General features: G+C 38.4%; 1 protein-coding gene across 3 annotated transcripts in view; it reads right to left on the bottom strand.

Moving 5' to 3' along the window:
- The window catches only part of Tmem245 (transmembrane protein 245), a 99373-nt gene that overhangs the window by 37094 nt on the left and 39186 nt on the right, over window positions 1-23093 (bottom strand). For all 3 annotated transcript variants that reach the window (XM_063261118.1, XM_063261108.1, XM_063261114.1), the window contains 4 exons: window positions 20820-20902; window positions 15205-15295; window positions 8286-8384; window positions 5386-5517 (listed from right to left, as the gene is read on the bottom strand). In XM_063261118.1, the coding sequence (XP_063117188.1) occupies window positions 5386-5517; window positions 8286-8384; window positions 15205-15295; window positions 20820-20902 (405 nt within the window). The remainder of the gene's footprint in view (window positions 1-5385; window positions 5518-8285; window positions 8385-15204; window positions 15296-20819; window positions 20903-23093) is intronic.

The following is a 23093-nucleotide window of genomic DNA, read 5'->3' as shown; positions in this document are numbered from 1 at the left end:
CTTTCTAAGGCTCAATCACTCTGGAATTTTCATCAAAAAATTTTAAATAGTTTCTGAGTCACACTGATAGCAATACCCTGTGATAATTCTTAAGACATAGCTGCATAACTGCATATGGCTCCAAGGACAATCAAGTAACTTTTTTACTTGAAAGAAAGGAAATTAGAGAAGAGTACTTCTAGAATTGTTAATTCAATCTTTAAGGCAAAGTAGTTTCTAATATATATATATATATCAGACTTAGAAAAGAAGAAATAAAGCTAGAAACAATAGCAAGAGCCCTGAAACTTATGAAACAGACCAAATGTATTACGGTTAAAAAGTAGAAAAATGGGTCAAGTTTTGTGTTAACTTAATCAATGGTAGCAACTTAACTGTTAATAAATCATTTGTATAAAACAAGCACAACAAGCCCAGGAATTATGTCCACTGGTCACTGACAAGTGGTTTCTGCTGTGGATAAGAAGTGATCAAGGAAGAATCACCATCCTCCAGCTGACCTGCAACCTGGCTTTTCTTGAGTCCACCAGTCACCAAAGAACCTTGCCATTATTGATTTGGTTTCCTAGGTACTCCTGAGAGCCATTAGCCTATTTTCTGTGGAACCAATGAAGACTCAAAAGTAACAGTTTAGAAAAAAAGGGAAAGAAGAGAAGATTACAAGGATGCAGAAGTTGAAGAGAAAATGTTTCTCTGAGCAGGACTAAGCTGTCTCTGTCTGCCTCAAAGTCTGAACAGGCCAGAGACACAGATTACACAAACTGCACTGTCCCTCTCCGGTTTCTAACCTAGCTTCAGACAAAGGGAGTTGAGCTGGGTGATCTCAAACACCACTTCAACTCTGCCACTCTATTTCTAAACACGTCAGGTAAAAATGGGCATAAATACCAAAGAGACAAAAATGGAAGACCAAAGTAGAAGTTCAGTTATTAAAAGGGTGGTGAAAATGCTAAATGTAAGAAGAAGAAAGTAGAGGAACCTCAAATTGTTTAAGGTGCACTGGGAAGGCGTTACACACCACAGTTGTAAAGTATGTACTTAACTATAAAAGCAGGAAAAAGCAAACAAAATAAAGCAAATACTAACAAAGGAATGCAATGAAGAGGACAAAATACAGTTTGAAAGATAATGCAGTTTATTATAGTTACAGCCTGGACTCTGGAGCCAAGGGGAAAAAACTGAATTTGAACACTAACTCTTACTAGGATACTTAACATTAGTAAGCATGTTTGTTATTATAGTGAAAGCAATTATATTGATTTTGAAGACTCTTTGAGAATTCAATTAGAAAATATTTATAAAGCACCAGGTTTTATTTATTTTTGTGTATCTGTCATAAAATATTTCATATTGAAAATCACTAAAAAATCATGTACTTCCTTACTACACAATATATAAATGTTTGGGCATATCAGAGTTGCAAACATTTAATTTTTTTAGGCATGACTAAATTGTTTAGTTTTAAAAACTGCCTATCCTTTTCTTTACATAAAAATTTATACAATTTAAATATTTTTCTTGTATCATTTATCTTAATTTAATTGAATGTCAGTTCACCAGTCAGGGGCAAATCCTTTAAAATTCAATTATGAAGAAAAAAAGAAAGAAAAGGAAAACAAGGCTCAAAACAAAGACCCAAACCTGGACAAAGAGCCTTGCTAGGTAACTTAGAACCCCTTCCTGGCTAATGGAGCTTTACTTCCTCGCCTTTCCATTTTTTACTTTTTTCCTTTCCATCTTTTAAATACATTTGCCTGCACCCTAAAAAAAAAAAAAAAAAAAGATTCTGTAAATTTTAGTTCACACACCTGAATTCTAGGGAAAAACAAGTATTCAGATGTATTATTAGAGGGTAAGCTCTCTTCTGAAAGCACTGTCTTTAAAAGGGTGCTGAAGAGCCGAGTGCAATGTGTGTGCTTAGAGTTTCAGCTACTCTGGAGGCAAGAGGACTGTGCATTTAAGATCCGTCCACATGCCAAGACCTTTCAAACAAAACAAAACAAAACAACATAACCTTCCTGGAGAGGCCATGAAACCGAGTGGAACCTGTTGCCCACTGGGCTTGTCTTAGGCTGAACTGGCTAGTCTTGTCCAACTGGCTATTAGTGTTTTACTCCTAAAAAATACACTGCCAGGGTTCATCAGACACTTGAGGGTAACCTCAAAGGTGGAGAGAGAGCAAAACAAACTTTAAACAAACTCAGAGCTAACAGAGGGTGGTAGACATTTTAAAAATTTACTTACAGGCGAAAAGACATGATGAAAATATGTTATATGTATGAATAAAAAGACTGTATCGAGACCTGATATTTTATGAAATTAATATACACTAATAGAAAAGACATTTAAATATCTTAGTATCCGCAAAGAACTTTTTTTAAAAAAAGACTTAATATAGGAGCTGCTGGATATTATTCAAACGGAAATAAAAATTCAGTGAAGGGTTCAAAAATAAAGTTGAAGCCATGGGGCGGGGGTGGTGTTCAAAGAGAAGAAAAGAATGTTGTAAGAGTTAAGGATTCCATGCTGAAAAAGACCAAAAAAAAAAAAAAAAAAGAGGATTCCATGCTGCAGTCCACCATCTGACTGAAAGGCAGTTCAGAAAACCAGGTAAGTGGTCCTCAGGCATGCCTCCTAAAATCAGTATCTCCAAGACCTCCTCTGAGGTTTCCAAAGGTCAAAACACTTCCTTTACCAGTGTGGTGGAACACGCAGTACCCTAATGCCAGCCCTTGGGAGGCTGAGGCAGAAGGTCCGAGGTCAACCTGAGCTACACAGTGAGTTCAAGGCCGGCCTGAACTACCGGCAAGACCTTGTCTCAGAAGACCAAACCACCAGAAAATTCCCCTCACAATCCTCAGGTGTTTACATCTCCGCATGAGGGCATCTACGCGGTGAGTGTAGTGACCATCGATGCCAGGTAGGGCTGCTGGGCCATGGCAGGAATGGAGGTGGCACCTAACCGCTCTCCTGCTCACCCTACTCTTCACCACCAGCTTTCCTTATGAATTCCTGCACACAGCAATAAAAACCACAAGTGTGTTTGAATCAGCCTTTGCGCAACTTCGTAGTATTCTCCACGAAGAAACCCAAGTTAGCCCAAAGCACTTCTGCTGCTCACATGTGAGAGCCCTGGCGGATGCGGGGCAACAGAGCCGAGAACACCATGTCTGTGTGAAGAGCACCTGGTAGCCTGGGCACTCAGTACAAATGCCCTCTGAGAATGCACCAAGTGTCATTTCAGGAAATCCACTGATGGTACGTGCTGTCAACAAGAGAATTTGAGTCTTTAAGGAAAAAAATCATGATTTTGGAAATTTATCTATCAATCATTTGTGACCTTGACAGTTTCATAAATTTCTTTCTAATGAGTTAGATGACAGTAAAAAATGTGACTTTTTAATACTGTGTTTTTTAAAAATCTGTATTTTGAAGTCAGTAAACCAATATCCTGAACAACTAGTGTATGTTATAAAATCACACAAGGATAAACAAATGTTCCTAACTAAGACAGATTAGTGAACTTTACTACTTCACAGTGCAAAAATGTTCAATGATGTGGTTTCAAATTTCACATTACGAACTCTCCTTTTAAAATACTATGTGCTCAAGTTTAGTGTGGCATAAAGAAGAGCCACAAGAAAAGCTGTTAAAGGTTCACTCTCTTAGCCGGGCACCTATAATCTCAGTATTTCAGGGGGCTGATGCAGGATGATCTCAAATTTAAGCCCAACTTGGGAAAACTAGTGACTTAGTGAGATGCTCAAAACTAAAGAACTGAGAATGCAGCTCAATGCAAAAGCCCTCAGTTCAAACCCCAGTACTGTAAAAAAAAGGGGGGAGGGGAAAAAACCCCTCTTTTTTCCAACTAGTTATCTGTGTGAGGCTGGATGTTCTTCATGTATTTCAACCAAAACAAGCATATTTCCACAGACAGAAGGCAGAGCAGATATGAAAATCCAAATACTAAAAAGATTTGCCAAAAAAAAGAGAAAGAAAGCTACTCTTCTTGGTAAATCATTTTTTCCTTTTAGAACTCTGTTTATGTTAACATGTAAGGTTATTAACTTAATGAATACATAAATATGCACTTCATAATCCACAGACCAAAACGATGTAGACTCACTGCACTAGAGATTGTCAAAAATGTAAACAGCTGAGTACAGTGTTGCACATACGTAAGCCTAGCTGCTTAGGAGACTGGTGCAGGTGATCATTTGAGGCCAGGAACTTACTGCAAGGAAGTGAGAGCAGAAGAGATGGTGGAGGAAAAGGCATGTAATACAAAACTGGAGGAGGCCAGGGTCTAGCTCAGGGGCACAAGAGCCTGCCTGTAAGCACAAAGTTGTGAGTTCCTCAATACCAAAAACAGCAACAACAAAAAACCTGAAGGACATGAATTTCTAGAATTAATTCCAAACTATGACAACTACCCCAGGAGAGTGGAGGAAAGGCAGACTGTGAGTGAGGGAGCATGTTAAAAACTGAAGGAGTTGCTATGGCAGACTTGTAAGAAAGTCACTTCTCTACCTTCATCTTCCATATCTAGAAGCCAAAAGACAGGATCTAAATGGCCAAACTCGATAGAGCAGTGTAAACATTGTTTTAAACATTCACAGGTGAAGACCCAGAGAAAGCTGTTTCCAGAACTAACAGCTATGCCTAGAGATCGACGCTGAGGCACAGAGCAGGGCACTGCTCTCTCTCTTTTTTTTTAATTAAAATTTTAAAGCATTAACTTGTCATTTATGGTCATGTATTACTTCCATAAAACTTTTTAAAAATTTAGCACTGCAAACCTCAACTTTTGTTAAATTACATTAAAATCACAAGTTTATTCACAAGAAATTTCTCATGACTGTGAAAAGCCACAGGCTAAGACACCAAATCGTGTGCTCCTGAACAACACGGAGCCGTAATTAACACCCAGCAGTGCCACAAGATACAGAGATGGATGTGCACAGTGGGAAAGTGGGGTCGGTAACAAGCTAAGCCCCTGCACACTCAGTCTCTCTCGTGTAATTGTACGTCCACATGTCAAGGGCTTCACCCACTAGAAAAGCAGGACCCTCGTGGTCCAGCTGGGAACACGCTGGTCAGCCGAGGGGGATGAAAACAGCACCTGAAAATCTAAAAGCCTGCAGAACTGCTAATGTCTTCAGGGTTTGGCACCTCTCAGTCATTCTTCAGCCAGTCAAGTACCAGGGAGCCATATTAGAGGACTAGAAATGGTCATCTTTCTAGCCCATTTAGAGTTCTCCAACTTATAAATGTCATGTCATTAAAAACAGGGTAACTAAAGGTCTCCGTGTATATAAAGAAAACCTGGAATTAGTTCCTACTTCTATCTCAAAGTCCAGTTTAACTTTAAAGACTACACCTTACCGAAAGAAATGTCTCAATGTTCTCATGCACGAAGGAGGCAATATCCTGCCAATCCAGAATGTCTCCAAGCCAGCTGTTCTGACGACTTACATGCATCTTGTGCCCTTTGTGTCTTCCAGAATGTGTTACATTCTATGGAATAAAACAGTTCCAATGTGAAACTTTCATCTTAAAGAGCAAAAATTGTAAAAGTCTTATTTTGCTTTAGGTCCACTTACACACTTTAGCAAGTACCCAAAGGTGAAGAAACGTGCATTATTTAAGAAATCAACTAAGGACTCTACCTAAAAACCTAAAATGTCGTATTTCCCACTTATACCCTAGGTACTATACCTAAGCCTGGCTCAAGTGCTTCCCTCCTAAATACATACATTATTCTTCACCAGTTGTAACAGTATAATAATACTGCATTCAATTCACTTCACCTTTTTAGTTCTTATATCCCTTTCTTGGTTTCTCATATCTTTGCTTCTTTCCCCTCTCATTTCTATTTCCTTTATTCATTATCTTCTTTTTTTGAGACAAGGTCTCACTATGTAATTTAGGCTGACCTTGAACTCCCAGCCATCCTCCTGCCTCGGCCTGAATGTTATGATTACGGGCGTGGTTTTTATTCATCTTTTGTATAAGATAAAAGGGAAGAGGGAGGAGACTATGATAAACAAGAACAAGGAGCAAAATCTAATTCATCTATCTGTAGGAGACTTACATTGGCAGGGATACAGGAATAACTACATTTGAAAAAGAGATGTGGGATTTAGTTCAATGGTACAAGCACTTGCCTAATAAGTGCAGAGTCATGAGTTCACCCCCAGTACCAAAAAAAGAAAAAAAGAAAAGCAAAGAAATGTGAATAAACACACATAAAGTTAAAATTCAGAGGTACATTCTTAATACTCTGTATTCATTCTCCCACTTTTTGAATTTTGCTTCCATTCTCTTTTGTAGATGAAACAGTGTTACTTATCTCCAATTACACAATGCACAAAGACTTCAGTTCATGGGGAAAGAAGAAAATGACATACTTAACCACTTACGTATCTATGCTGTTTAAGACTGATATTCTTCCACTGTAAAATGAGACTCAAAAAGGGTGAGGGACAGGAAAAGCTGATTGTTAAGCCCAAGAGTTGGCACAGGAAAGAGATATGACCTTTCTAATCTAGTTCTTCAGTAGATGGCGTCAAATATACGATACTCTACTAATGTACCCCTATTAGTTTTAACTCTTAGCCTTTGAAACTCACAAAAACCAACCCTATTTCCCCAGCTCGCTCTAGAACAACAGTACATAATCAAAAACAGGTCACTAAGCAACAAATTCAAATAAAAGTCAGCCCCTTCCTCTTCAATCCCAAATTAAGAGATCATATCTGCTTCTGCTCTCCTTACAACACCCTGGGGGAAAATCACCAGCTCTCCCCTGTAATGCACACAATGTGCTAGCTGAAGAGCTACCAGAGCTGGGTAGGCAACACAACCAACTGCGTTTAAAACCATCATTTCTGTATTTGGTGACAGACAGTAATAGTTTTTATAGCACATCTTGAAGTAAGAGTGCATATGCATAAACATCAATGTTGCTTTAAAATAAAGGACCCTAGCAACGTTTAGATCTATTTCTTCTTCTTCAAAAAGTTCTTAATGTCTAGAACTAGACTATAAAAAACAGAAACTAGCCACATGTGGATACTGAATACTTAAGATTTTACTACCCCAAAATGCAATATGTTCTTGGTATACAATGTATGCTAATTTTAAAGAACATTCTAAAAAAAAAGAACCATTTAAAAAATATATAAAACTAAAATTTCTCTATTGAATACATATTGAAATGATAGCAGCTGAGGTACACAAAGGTATGCAAAATATATCATTACAATCATGTCATGGTTTTTAGTTATTTAATGTAGCCACTAGAAAAATAAACCACATGTGACTAACAAAGGCTGGAAGTATAAATGTGGTAGAGTACATGTTTTGCAGGCATGAGGCTCTGGGTTCAATCCCTAGCACTACAAAACATTTTGCAGAACTGTGTGTGTGTGTATGTAATATATATATATTATATGTATGCGTGTGTGTATATATATTTCTACCACACAGAACAAGTCTAAAAGATAAGATGTTGTATATAAGAATGAGCAGAGGATGGAATACTGATACACCAAGGGATTAACAAGTTCTGCCCAAAGGCTAACCACCAATAAATGCTGACTTAGGAGACCTGAGCCTTAAAATCTTGCTGCTTAAAAACCTTAATAAATGAAATTCCAATGTTAATACAATTCTATCACATCAATGAACCCATAAAATAAAAGAACTTTGCTTCCAATGAAACTCTTTAAAATAATTTACCTTGGGGAAGAGAACCAAGAAGTCACCCACCCTTCCTATTTGGCAGCAGCAGCTGTAGGTCGGGAAGACAACCAAGAAGTCAGGCCTGCCCTTCCTGTGAGCCAGAGGCAGCTATGAAGGCCAGGAAGACAACCAAGAAATCACCTTGCCTTCCCTGTGAGCCAGCAGCAGTCATGGGCCAGGAAAAACACCCAGAAGTTAGTCTGCCTCTTCCATGAGCCAGTCAGAGTGTGGGCTAGGACCCAAGAGCCCCACGCCATGTAGGTAACCAGCTGATTCAGAGGAACACAGGCTGGGATGACAGCAAGTGAGGTACAAAACCAACATGATGCTTGTACTGACCGACTAACTTTGCAGGCGTGGGGCCAACGGTAGTCTGGGCATCTGTTTAGACGATAACAGTATGCAATACAGCAAATATGGGGATTTCCTTCTGGTCTTGTTTTTGAAATCCAATATTGTTCTTGCTGTTTCGTTTTCTTCTGTTTTATTGTTTTTATTGCTTTCAAAATAAAAAATAAACAAAACAAAAAAACCCTTACCTTTACAAACCAAGAATGATAGAGTCTGTCCCAGAGTTCTAGTACTTGCTTTTCAATTACAGCAGTATTGTTCACCTTGTCTCCTAGAATTTTATGAAGCTAAAAAAAATAAAGATGTAATATTTCAGGCAACATTCAAATAAAACTAATAAATACTGAGTCTTCATTTGTTCTAAACCAAATTAAAATGTTGCAGACTTTTCATTATCACTAACCACAATGTTATTTTTTAAACTCTATTCCTCAATATTCCCATATCTTTTTGCTTTTTTTCTTTTCCCAATTTTTAGTTCTCTAAGAGAGCTACTTCAAATAACAAGAATGGAATAAAAAAAGTTAGTGTTTATCAATCTACTTGATCTCATCTACCTAGAGAAAAATCTCTTCCCTGTGACCACAGCCCACCATTATCATAAGTCTCATGTTATGTGTAACTTTATCATTCACAGTTGCCATAAGACTTTAGGACCTCCATTGTAAACACAAATCCTTCCCTTGGTTAGCTTATTGAGGGACACCAGGCTTCATACAACTATCACTGATGGAGTGACTTCTAGGTTTGTAAGAATCAAATACACTGAACCAGATAATTTGCATTTGTTATAATCTTATCCTACTTTTTATCATTAAAACCATATAGTAATATTAAAGATAATTTCAAAAGACATATTGAACTGTAGATCCTTTTTTTTTTTTTTTTTTTTTTTTTTTGTCTTTTTGAGACAGGTTCTCACTATGCAGTTCAGGCTGGCCTTGAGCTCACTTTGTAGCCCAGGCTAGTCTCGAACTCACAACAACCCTCCTGTCTCAGCCTCCCGAGTGCTGGGATTACAGGCATGAGACACCACACCCTCCTGGCTTAACTGTAGATCCATTTGTTTAATAGAAACTGTTTTCATTTTTCCATATCGCTATAACTTTTGTAACTGTTTTTTTTACTGGCTTCGAATTACTTCATTAAATTACAGTACTAGCTATTTCCACTCATACAACATGCAGATAGTGCTCAATTTCTGATGTCCTAAGTAATACTGCAGTGAACATTCTTTACACACAGCAACTTTTCCCTAACCCTAACACATAAATAAACATAAGCCAAAGTAAATGATGACTCTAACTGTGACTGCTGAACAACTTCTATAAGGATTGTGCCAGTTACTACTTTCCAACATTGCATGGGCAAATCTATTTTCCCAAAGCTTTATGGACTAACTGAAAATTTTTTAGATAATTTAGCAAATGTATAATAATAACTCTTTTTTTCTTGAATGATTATTTTTTTCCATATTGGGTTACAATGTGCATTAACTTAATTTCTGTCTACTTGACATTGGCCTTATGCTTGAACCAATCATTAGACACACTTGATGTAAACACATAAGTTTGTATTTAATTTATTCATAAACTAGACACAAACTAATGAATATAGTAGCCATCTATTTAGGCAAAGCATTTCACAATTTAAAATGCCTTTCACCTATATCATGTAATCTTCACAACCCAAGAATTAGACAGAAAATGCTTCTGTTGGGCTGAGGATGTAATCTAAGTACTGAAGAGCTTGCCTGGCATGTACAACACTTTGGATTTGATTCCCAGTACCCTAGAAAAAAAGAGGGAGATAAAAGAAAATGATTTTATAATTTCCTTGGTTCTTTTAAGATAAGAAAACATATTCTGAAAGAGTCTACGATAAACCCAAGATCATGCAGTTCTCAGTGGCAGTCAGGATAAAATATTCTCTAATGTTCTTTCAACTATAGCACATATAACCTACAAACAAAAACCACTTCACAGAGCAAATTACTCAAAATGATTAAAAATCACAATTTGAATTATTAGTCTTTTATATATCATGATGTTCAGATGCTCACTAACTTCCTGCAACCAATATTCCCTGTGAATTTCTGAGATCTCCCTTTAACAGAATGAGGCCTAAAATTTTGAGTCTGCACACAGTGGCCTTTAATGCAATAAAACACTATTTTAAACTGGCATTTCCTCTAGCAACCTTACTCCCAGTGCAATAGTGAGCAATTCTAAACTACCACAACTATTAAAGGATGGTACAACAAAATTTCAAGATATAAAATGGCAATTTCAAAGTCACAGTGCTATCAACCATAGCATAACGTCTCAGACTGAGAGCACTGTTCTGCGACATTACAATACAAGTCACAAGAAGGCTGAGCCAGAGCCAGGGTCCCATGGATTCAATCATACTATCAGGAGAGGCACTGAAGCACAGATGCTGCTGCTGGTATATGACATGTTCTCTGTATATGAACGGAAAGAGAGTAACAAGAGCAGTCTGCCACTCGGGAGCCATCTAACTGAAGACAAATAACCTGGTGTCTAGAAAGGGAGCTAAGTCAGGGCAACTGTCCACTCCTCTTGCTGGAACCTCAGCAACACTGCTGCAGCTACCCAAGTCTGTCTTGATACGTTTTCTTCTCTAAACGTCTATGTCACATATAGGTTGGTTTTCCTTCTGCTTCAAGCACTACTCTTCAGTTGGCTACTCTAGACCTCCAAAAGCTCAAGTCCTCCAAAGGTCTCTTTGGTCTTCTCTTTCTCTTTTTGAAGACAAGTAGTGTACAGGGCCTCAGATATGTTAAGCAAGCGCTCTGCCACTGAGCCATAATCCCTAGCCCTCTTTGGTCCTCTTCTAGCTATACTTTCTCTTCAAGCCATTTTATAGCCTGTACTACACCTATCCCATTCACATGCTAAAGTCCTAATCCCCAATACCTCAGGAGTGCGACTGCAGAATCTGTAGACAGGGTGTATGTTTAAGTAAGTTCACTAGCATGGATCCTACTCAATGTAACTGGTGTCCTTATCTGAGATCAGGGCACAGAGGGAAGACCATGTGAGGCAGCAACCATCAAGAAGCCAAAGAGAGAGGCCTCAGTAAAAAACCAATCCTGCCAACACTTTGACCTCAGACATTTGGCCTCCAGAACTGTGAGAAGATAAAACTTCTGTTATTTGAGTCACCCATTCTGTGTTACTGTTATATCAGCTGTAGAAAACTAATATGGTAATTCTCAAACCACCACCTGTTCCCCCAAAGGTCCAGCGGCATGTGTACACTTGTTCACAGCAGCTCTATCTATTTAGCAGGCATCTCAAACTGAATTATGCCCAAACAGAACTACGGACCTACCTATTATACCTACCCTACCATTCACATTCATGTCTTTTTTCATCACGAAAAATATATGAAAATACATTGTAGTTGAGCAAACCAAAATTTCCTTTCCTTTTACTTTACAGCTAGTCCATAAGTAATTTCTGTTAGCACATCAAAAATATATCCCCAATTTAACCATTTCTCTAAATATCAATGTCCACAATCTGGTCCAAGTTATCAACATTTCTCACATGGGCCATCAGAATGGCTTCCCTGCCTTCTCCTTTCTTGATCCCTTCCTGCAAAAGTAGCCCAAATGAGCTGTTAGCACCCTAAATGCGGTCATATCCCTGTTGGTGTTGTGTTTGTATAGTGCTTGATGTACAACTGAAAACCAACTTCTTGTCATGACCTATGGTTCGCCCCACTGCCTCATTCCCTATTCCAGCCACAAAGGCCTCCACACTGGCCTTCTTTCTGCCCTTCAACCCAGCATGTTACTATCTCATCATCTTTGATTTTCCTCTGCTCTTAGCTTGACACATTCTTCTCCCAGACCTTCACCAGTTGGCCTCCTCATCACTCAAGTCTTCGAGAAAATGTTACCTCATAGTTCTTTTCTAGACACTCTAGCCAAAGCACCATTCTGAATCACTGCACCATAGTACTCTGTACACAGCACTTCACAGAGCCTGAAATTATTCTTTCTTTATATGCTTAGTGATCCTCCCCCTCCACTACTTTTCCCCAGCAACTAGCATGGCATTTTCTCCATTCAGTCATGGGAGAAAGGGAAGAGAGAATATATCACTTATCTTCTTGATATTCTAGGGTAGCATCTCCAGATACAAATTTTAGAAGTTCGTATTAAACAAACAAAAAGATATCAAACAAAAGAATAGCTTGAGCAAGGATGCTGAATGAGGAAAGCTAACTGGGAGGAATACATAGAATCCACATAACCCCTAAGGACACAGGAGACAAAATAGACTGGGGTATGTAAAAATACTGTCCACCCTAACCTAAGCACATCCCACAAGACTTTTTTCTGGGCATGACATTCTTTCCTAGCATCAACCCTCTGCAGATAATAGCTTTTACATTTCAATTCTTACATGACTCTTAGCTAGGTAAGATCTGGGGTTCACTAGAAAGTTACATCTGTAGTTTCAATTGGCTCTTTTTAAAACCAATTTCATTGAGATATAATTCACATATTTATGTTCACAGTTATGCAATCATTACTACATTTAATTTTAAAATATTTTCATTAGCCCAAAGGAAACTCCATGCCCACTAACAGTCACCTCTCTCCTCTCTGGTATCCCCTATTCCTGGAAACCACTCTATTTTCTAACTTTATGGATTTGTCCCTTCTGGATCTTTCATGTAAATGGAATCATACACATATGGCCTGTTATGGTTTGTGCCTATAAGTCCCCCCAAAGATTCAAGTGGTTATGGGGGGTGGGGCTCTCGAAAGCAGCTGAGTCCAGAGTTTGTGATTGGTCCCTTGTCTACCGTAGGGATTGGTAATGTGAATACTGCACCCACCCAAAGGCGGGCAGACAACGTACAATCTAAGGGAGGGAAGAGACTTTCCCCTCTTGCCCTTTTTTTTGCTCTTTTGCTCTTGTCACTTGGTGGCCACCATGAACAGTTGCCCCTTAGCCACCCTGCCTTGACGTCAGCCCATTACAGACTGAAACCTCCATAAATTGTGAGCTAAATAAACCTTTTCTTTCATTTTGGGTGTTAGGTGTTTTGACCCAGCAAGGAGAGAAGGGAACCAAGACATGGCCCTCATTTTCTTTCACTCAGCATAGTGTTTTCAAGATTAAGCTACACTGCAACATTTGTCAATATTCCATTCCTATACATGGTTAAACAGTCCATTATATAAATTTACTTTTGATTGTCCCACTTATTAGCTGATGAACATGTAATGGTTGTTTTTTAGATATTATCTTTGTCTTCTAAATCAGGATCACAAGTATTTTATAATTTTGGTATCAATATCCACCACTTTTTAGCTGTCTTTGTTTCTACAGGGGTTTTTTTCTTCATCTTTTTGAGACAGGGTTTCACTCTGCAGTTAAAGCTAGCCTCAAATTCACAGCAATCCTCCTGCCTCAGCCTTCTGAGTGCTGGGATTACTGGCATGCACCACCATACCTGGCTGTTTCTAGTCTTGAACAAAACTTTCTCTATGTAATTACAGATCTACATTCTAAACTCTAAGGTAGATTTCTGTTGCCATTCCAAATTCCCTTTCTGTATCTTGCTCCTCTGAAGCAAGAATTCTTCCTCAAATATAAATCAAGAATAAAATACTATGCTTTCAGCAAACTTACTCATAGAAGGGTAAAAAACTTGTTTTTTCTTTCTTTCTTTTTTAAAATTTTTTTATCAGTACAGGGGATCGAACTCACAACTGCACACTTGCAAGGCAGGTGCTTATGCCACTGAGCTAAATCCTCAGCCCCGAAGGGTAAAAGACTTCTACAGCGAATGACTCTTCCTGCTATAGTAGATCTGAGAGCTGTATCTACATATTTATCTTTCACTTATTCAAAAATAGATATTTTAAGACCTGATGCATAAGAACTGATTAATTTATCTGAGACCCAAGAGAAACATAACACAACTTTCTGTCAACTTTTGACTATGACTCTATCCTCAGATTAGCAGACCACCATTTGTGCATACATACAGTGCATCTTCCATCATTCTGGGGTGGGTAGGTGGCTATTTTTTAAATTTTGAACAAGGAATTACATACTCAGAATATTCTGGGCACAAGTCTCATGTCAACAAATCTTATCCAGAACCATGATCCTAATTACTTCAGCATATTAAAACTGTCAATTTGTCTTTATTCTTATGGGCAAGACTGGCACTTTTTAAAAAGGTGTCCCATATCCATATCCTGGAGCTGGATCTTTTAACTGTGTTAACTGTGTCTTTAACCCTACACCTACTTCCGCTTCACAAAGCTTCTTCTTCTCAGTCAAGGTCACCTCCTCTAGCACATTCCTGCCCCTGCATCTTCACTCATAAAATGCCCTTCCTGAAACACACTCTTGTGTGATCTGTGCTCCTTCAGGTTTATCTCCAGTGCCACAGAGTGCTCTTACTCTAGTTCCAGGCACATACTCCTAGTACAGTACAGCAGAAAGAGCAGGATTTAGGATTGGTCATCAGTTTGAAATCCATTTACATGGCCACTGGGGATACTTCATCATCTGTATGGTAGGTAGAGTAATTCGGGCTATTAAAGCTTTCTTAGATTAAATGAAACTAACTGGAAACCGCCAAGCACTGTACAAGCAGATAAGAGGATTTAATATGCATTAATACCCTTTTCTTCACAAAGGCTTATCTGACCATGTAAGTTTAGAGATCATTCTATTCTAAGCATAAATTACTGAATCACATGTACCTTGGAAACAAAAGTAAATGACCACTTCTCCCCCCGCTCCCAGTCTTCTTCCTTTTTATCGGTACCGGGGATCGAACTCACGACTGCCTGCTTGCAAGGCAGGCGCTTATGCCACTGAGCTAAATCCCCAGCCCAAATGACCACTTCTTAAGACTGTTTAGGCAACTAATGCTATTCAATGTGATTACCAAAAAGGTATAATTTCACTGTACACTACTTAAAAATATTTCAAAAACTGAAACTGTTCCAAACAGAATCTCTATTCATGTTTTTTCAAGGCAAGAATCCCTACCTATGAAGATCCTGCAAAAAAAAAGCCACAAGAAAGCCTCTTCCCTTACCTTGTGGGTTATCCATTCTCGTCCATACTGATACACATTGTTAGCCGCAGAATTTAGGGCTCTTTGGACTACCTGTGCCTCAGGAAGCCAACTAATTTAAGCAGGAAAAAAAAAAAAAAGGAAAAAAAAGTGTATGTTTAATGTGTTGTTCCAATAATGTCATGAACTCGATAAACAACTATTGACCAGTCATTAGTGCACAGACACAAATGCATCACAAGGAGGAATCCTGGACATCTAGGACTAATTAGCCAATCTATCCTAAGCATTTGTCCCTATGACCTTCCTTTCATTCTGCTCTGCCTGGTTTCTATCCATTATGTCCTGCGCCACCAGCCCATGCAGCACCAGGGGAAGTGGTTCCAGGACAATGGGGTATTTGACATCCTGCACAAAGTTCTCAGACTGTGATCCATGTTCTCTCATAATTTTAGTGTAAAGATATGAACAGGAAAGTTGGATCTCTAAACAGAAAACCTGATTTGGGAGACATTAAAATGCTTTTAAATTCTCTAATATTTATATTCATCAGTGGTTCAAGGGATTATTGAATGTTTTCAATTATATGGTACTACATATTTGGTGGAAATTATAAAATCTATTGTGTTATTCAAAAATGTGGAGACTTGCAGAGGTATCTGGACAGATCCTTAATGAGGGACAAACACCTAGTAGGTCTGGAAAAAGATACTTTGGCTGCTGTGAAAACTATTTGCCAACGTATTTATGTAAGTGTCCTAAGAGCATTAGATGAAAGACCTGTTAAGTAGAAGTATCCTTAATCCTGACCTCCACGTAGTGAGGCACAAGGCCAAAAATGCCTGAGCAAACCAAGTTGGGATAAACGAGTATGTGCCTCAGTCGGACACCATCACAGCCACACAGGTGCTCAACTAGCCACTAGCACTCTGTCAAGAAGGACATCTCGGCAGAAACCAAGTCCCTACACAATCTGGACTGGCCTACCCTCTCTTTCACAAGTAAAAGTTAGTATTTGTCATCATAAGGCCTGCCAAGAAAGCAGTCCTGATTAAAAATAACTTGGTTTGGGTCCACTAGGTTTCATCCAAGTAAGGACAGAACTAAGTGATATTCAGCACCATTTTAGTTCCATCTCCTAATGAGTCCTGGGACACATGAATCACGAGGCTTGACACTAGTCAAGCAGAAAATAAGCTTTAGACAATCAAAAGTGTCCTACATAAGAATAGGACCAGGTGCCACAGAGGAAAGTTTGTTCTACCTGAGGAGGAGACAAGGCTATTACCAAACTGATTATATGCAACTGATATATTTTTTTATAGCAGAGTGTAGGATGACATTAAGATAGGAGCAAAGTGTTAGAAGTAACACATGCAGACAAGCAAGGGCCAGAGGTAAGTATATCTTAGCCCAGGACTCAGAAATCTACATGACCTCACAGTGGTGTTCCTTTCTTAAGGGAGCTTATTGACAAGTGTCTGTTGAATGCCCCAGCCCCTCTTCTCATGTATTAAACAGAAAGTCTCAGTTGAGTCCCAGCAATCCACTTGTATAACAGGCACCCTCACTGCTGCCTCTTCCCGCTTCAGTTTGAAAACTCAGCAAAGTACATGGATTATACCCTACAATGATACCCAAAGCACATGCACTGTCACAAACCCTGGGCAAAGAAATGCTCCAGTCAGCACGCTTAGTGACAGGACTCCTGGCAGAGTTAGGAATGTGCTCCACCTACAGCCAGCTCCCCAAGCACAGGCAGTCCAGGCCCCACACGGGCCACATAGCATGTGCACCATGTTGGAAGCAAGTACATCTGACTTATTCATAACTATCTCCTCTACTATGAGTGGACACATGAATTTCCCAAGGTCTACCACCTTCCACATGACAGAAATCCACTGAAAGAGCAGGAACCACTGTTACTTCGTGTCCACCTGCCACCATTTCCAATCCCATCCCTACCAATCTACTGCTAAAGAATCAGACCTTCTTCACATCACCCAAGTGCAAGCAACTTTTAAAAATATTCCTGCACAGAATATTACTCTACTCATGAATATAAAGGATCAAAGTATTGATATATGCATCTTAGACAGACTTTCAGGGAATTATGCAAGGTTACCAAAGCCAATCTCAAAACTACATACTTCATAATCAGATTTATGTATCACTCTTGAAATAATATTATAGGTATAAACAGATTAATGGTTGCTTAGGGTTAAACATACTACAGGAGAGTAGAGAGTAGATGTGAATATAAAGGAAGGCATGATGAGCTCTGTGATGGAGCAGTTCTGCAACTTGTGTTGATGGCTTATATAAAGCTACATATCGTGATAAAATTACAGAGAACAGTGCATGAAAACTTAGTGAGAAATCCAAAAATGGTATAGAACACCAACGTAAATTTCCTAGTTTTGTTATTATCTTAGTTATACAAGATGACAATATTGGAGGAGGTTGACGGGTACATGAGACCTCTCTGTACAAGTGTGACAACCCCATGTGAATCTATAGTTATTTCAAAATTTAAAACAAGCAAACCAAACAACCACCTAAAACTATGTGTTTTCAACTTACTCAGATTGTGTGCCTTTAAAACAGTAGTAGAAATAGTGCTTTACAATTCAAAACCAGCATGAAAGAGCTCAGGTTTACTTCTACTAAGAATGACCAGCAAAGACAAGAAATCCTTTGGAAATGAGGCTAAGACTGAGCTACGGAAGACAATACCTGAAGGTCTACCATCCCGTGAAAGGCTCCACCTACTTGCCTGGATTCCACTGGGCCTCTTCCTAAAAAGTAATTGCTGGTACACCCTGGGTCCTCCTTTTGCTCATTCTCATTTCAAAACACATTATGTTTAAACAGCCCAAGGGCAGAAGATCTCACTTTCTACTTAAAAGGCCTCTTGACCCTTATTTCCCAATCCCATCCCACTACACTCACAGTATTTACATTCGTGCTGAGCTGTTTTCCTCAGTTTGTACAAGGAATCTATCTCCTGCTTCATTCTCAAAGAAATGTACTAATTATCCCTTATCCTTAACATTTTCAATTCTTTCAAGTCTCCCAATTCTTTCCCATCAATGTAGAAGCAAGCTTAAATTTGAAACACCTGCTGCACACTTCGCTCTGCCCTTAGCTACCTTTTCACAGACAAATGTGAGAAACAATCTCCACTCATCTTTCTCTTTCTCCAGTTCCTCACTTTTCAGTAATTTCTCAATACAATGCAATCTAATTGGGATCTACCCTGCCAATTAAATGCACTGCTCTCGCAGTCACGAAACCCAGCTCTTGACCTTATTTCCACTCTTGACCTTATTTCCTCTGCAGCAATCTGTGCAGTACACACGTGTGGTGCTGGGAATTGAACCCAGGGCTGTGGCATACGAAACACGTACTATTCCAGTGAGCCACACTCCTGGTCTCTCTGTAGCCATTAGAATGTGCCTGCTTTCGCCTCTTACTTTTCCTTTTGCTTTTCTTATAGCCCACTCTCATTCTCCTTTGCCCACCTACAATTTTTTCTTAGCCCTAAAGTCCAGAGATGATCCAGAAGGCACACACCCAAGCATCTTGTATATGTGTATGCACATATACACATATCACAGTTCCAACCCAGGTCTCTCATAGTCCTGAAATCCCACACCAACTACCAAGTTACCCTAGATTTTCTTCTGGTGTTGCCCAGCTGCTTACTACCTCGTCACACATATTACAGACTCATACCTTATTAAAGCTACCTAAAACTCAGATAAAAGACTGAATTACTTTTTTCACTAAATCTGTTTTCTAACTTGAATCTATCACCGTCTGTCTACCAATTCCCAAAGCTAGAAAACAAGTCATACTAGATCTCTTCTTCCTACATCCAATTAATCACCAACTAATGTGCTTAAGACCACACAAACCTACCCACTCGGTGCACTCCCACTGTAACTGCCCACCATTCAAGGGGGTCCACTCCCGGAGCTTTAACTGGTGTAGAGGCTCACTCCCTTCTCCTCAATGCAAATGGAAGAGACTGCTATAGAATAAAATCTAATGCCACTTCTCTTCTTGTGTCCTTAATCAAGATAATGAATATAACTATCACTTCCTTGTATCCCTTTGTGTCTCCTCCTGCAGTTCCACTCCACTCTGATTAACAGGCAGGCAATCATTCATCCTTAGTACTACGGATTATACACAGCTTTCACTCTCTGGAATGGAACATAAATGGAACCATACTCTTAAGGCTTTTTTTTTTTGCCGAATTTCTTTCACAACACACTTGAGATTAATTCATGGTGGTATACGTACTTTTAGTTCTGCTATCACACTTCCAACCCTGTAGTTCGTAGTTATAGTTTGTATTTAATGCTGAGTAATATTCCATTGTATAGATATGCCATAATTTGCAACAAATAAGAAATATTAGGACAAACACCCTGGATATGCTCTAAGTAATATGGTAAGTGGGTATATTTTGGAAAAAAAAATCTTTTAAGAATATTCAAATACGGGCCAGGGATTTAGCGGCATAAGTGTCTGCCTGACAAGCATGAGGTCATGTGTTCAATCCCTGGTACCAAATAAAAAACCTCTAAAACCAAATTTGAGTAGTGCCCCAAGCAGGTTTTATTAAAAGAACTAGAGTCAAACACAGGAGGAAATCAGGGTTGGGAATGTGGCTCAGTGGCAGAATACCTGGCGTGCATGTAAAAGGCTTTGGGATTATCCTCCATACTACAAAAAACAAAAGAAAAAAAAAATCAACTTCAAAGTCAATTTACAGTACTAAAATCAGCTAGTAACTACCTGGGGTTAATAAAAAGGAAAAAAAGTAGGTGATACAATTTGTCATTATATATACAATAAGATAAACAACATAGCTCTGCTGAACATTGTTTACAGAGACCTAAAACTCTTTTTACAAAAGGCAAACTAAGTAAGTACACAGAGATTCTCAGTTCAGCAAACTTCTGTAAAGAGCCAGACAATAAGTATTTTAGGCTTTGCAGAACATGTAATTTCTGCCACAACTACTCATTTCTGTCTTTCCAATCCACAATCAGCTACATACATTAAGTAAATTAATAACCACAGCTATGCTCCAATAAAACTTTATAAAAACAAGTAGCTGGATTTGGTTCTGAGTTATAGTTTGGCTACCCTCTCCTCAAAAATAATATACAATGGGAATATGTCCAGCATTACAAAGAAAGCTGAAGAGTCACAAGTTACAAGGGATGTTCCTTTCAGCAGGTTGGAAACACGGGCCTCGGTAAAGGCTGGTTCTGCCACTGAGGAATTATTATCTCAAGTCCCTTAACCTGTAATGCTGCCTCCTCATTTGTAAATGGGGCAATGTCTTCAATCTACCTCAGTCACTGGGAGAGGCAAATGACAGAAAGTAGATGATTGTCATTTACCATACGTTGTTCCTAAAATCTTAAGCACTCTCCTCTGAGAGTCTCCTGACCAGTATTATAGGTCATTCTGCAAAAATCACATTACTTATCAAACCTTTGACAAAGCCTATCTTTCATCTTCCAGTACAGCTGTGTTAATGAAGACTGATTCACGCAAGCAGACACTGAAACTAGGTCATCCATTTCTACTCTTTTTCAAAACAGCATTCTTACTTTGCCCACTCAGGGTGATTTGCTAGAGTTTCATTAATCAAATTACTTGTGACTTCAATCATGTGTACACTTTCTTGATGTACCTGTATTATGGGCAGAGAGAGAAAAGAATTTCAGTAGATAACAAACAACTTAAAATTTGCTTTTTACTTTATTATTGGGAAAATGCTTTTAGAATCAAATAATTATACATCTTGGTTGGAATTAACTTAGAAACATGCACCAAAAAGCTGCTAAGTGTAACCCTGTGATACACACCTTGAGAAATAGCAAGCACATTATAATTCCCTGCCTTTAAGAGGCTCAACAATTTAGTTAAGAAAAAAACAGACGTGTAAATAAGCTCTATGTACAAAGCACGTAGAGCTTACATGTGCACCTGTGTAAACATATTGTATATGTGTGTATATGCATGCAATACAAACACCAGAAATACACTCTAGAGTGAGATATATAAGCAAGAAAATAAGCAAGGGAGATTTTTGAGTACAAAAAATCCAACTCAAACTGTACCTCTGAGTTTGCCTTCCATGATAACCAACAAAATGAAGGGATAAAAAAGAAAGAAACCATGGGTGGGGGGGAGTTTACCTATATCTCAATAAGAAACATAATTTGATGCTATTTGGAACAGTGCACTCAGTAAAGAAACAAAACATCACATTTTACTTCAAACTAATATTGATTATATCCACAACAAATTCATAACAACTACACAGCAGTATAGTTTCCAACCTTCTTTGTGCTATGGAACACTAGGTATATACTATGTAGGAATAGTATATTTATAAAGTCCATAATTGAATGGTGTAATTTTTCTTTAAAATCACATGGTTTAAATACATTAAGAGAACAAAGGGGAAAATACAGCTTTTATATTTATCTACATGTTCATGAAGTGCTCTTTATTACTTTAGGATCACTTCTCTCTGATCTAAAGGAATTTCTTTAGCAATCGTTACAGTGCAGATACGATATCAAAAATTCTGCTTTGGTTTACCTAGGAAAGTTTTTATTTTGCCTTTACTTTCAAATCATAGTTTCACTGAATACAAAATTCTTAGTTGAAAAATTTCTTTTTCCATGATTTTAAATGTCACTCCAATGTCTTTTGGTGTTCACTGTTGAGTATGAAAAATATCAAACTGTATTTTTGTTTCCTTATGCATGAGGTAAAGTTTCTCCTCTATTTATAGCTTTGAGGACTAAGATGTATTTAGGTATGGTTCTTTGTTTCTCTGTGTTTATATTCTTCGCAAATTTGGTGAAATTCTTAGATCTATTAAGATTCTTCACCAAACATGAGACGTTTTCAATCATTCCTTTTATAGAATACTCGTTTCTACCTTTTTCTTTCACTCTTCTCATATCCTAGAATCCCAATTACATCTGCAACTATTATAGTATTTCATATTGTCTCATAAATTTCTCAGGGCCTGATCATTTCCTACTGGACTAGGCAAAGGCCTCATGGCTAGGACACCAAAAGCCCAGGCATCAGGGCAACAACTGACAAATGGGACAACCCCATTTTTGATGCATCAGAAAATATCTTCAGCTGAACATGGTGGCACACGTCGAAGATCATAGCACTCATGAGGATTGCTTTGAGTTTAAAGCCAGCCTGAACTACATAAAGAGCAAAACCCTATTTCAAAACAAACAAACAAAAAAGTCCAACAACAACAACAAAAAACACCACCTTCAGGAACACCTGCAAAGTTCTGCTGCTCGAATTGCGCAGGATAAGAATAATCTAAACTTGTTGTTACCTGGCTGGTCATTTTCCAGTGCCTTTAAGTGGGAATGTTAAGACTGATTTATTTTTAATGGAAAGGAATTGCCTGACATTCTCAACTCAGTTATTATCACAGGATATATTAGGGTATTAGGAGAGGTTGTTTTTATTTTTTTGAAACAGTCTTGCTATATGGTTCAGGCTGATCTTGAACTCACTATGTAGCCCTAGCTGGTGTGAAATTCATGGAGATCTTCCTGCCTCAGTCTCCTTAGTGCTGGGGTTATAGGGAAGCACCACCAAACCTGGCTCTGATATATTAGCAAGGCTAAGTCCAAAAGGATAAGACAAACTAGATGTGGATACAAAACAAAGAGATTACCCTGAGACTTTTCATCTGAGGCAAGGATAACAGGCTTTTCATCTGAGCAAAGAGAAGAACAGCGCTATCACAGCAATCAGAAGACTATGAGAAGAATAGGTAAGAAAAGAACAGGAATTAAAATTTGGTATTTTACACCTGAGATATCCATTAG

The sequence above is a fragment of the Cavia porcellus genome, unplaced genomic scaffold (genome assembly GCF_034190915.1).
Source record: "Cavia porcellus strain 051 isolate PalLab524CR breed Dunkin Hartley unplaced genomic scaffold, mCavPor4.1 scaffold_1, whole genome shotgun sequence".
In the NCBI taxonomy this organism is placed as follows: Eukaryota; Metazoa; Chordata; class Mammalia; order Rodentia; family Caviidae; genus Cavia; species Cavia porcellus.
This window is presented reverse-complemented; position numbering and strand designations above follow the sequence as displayed.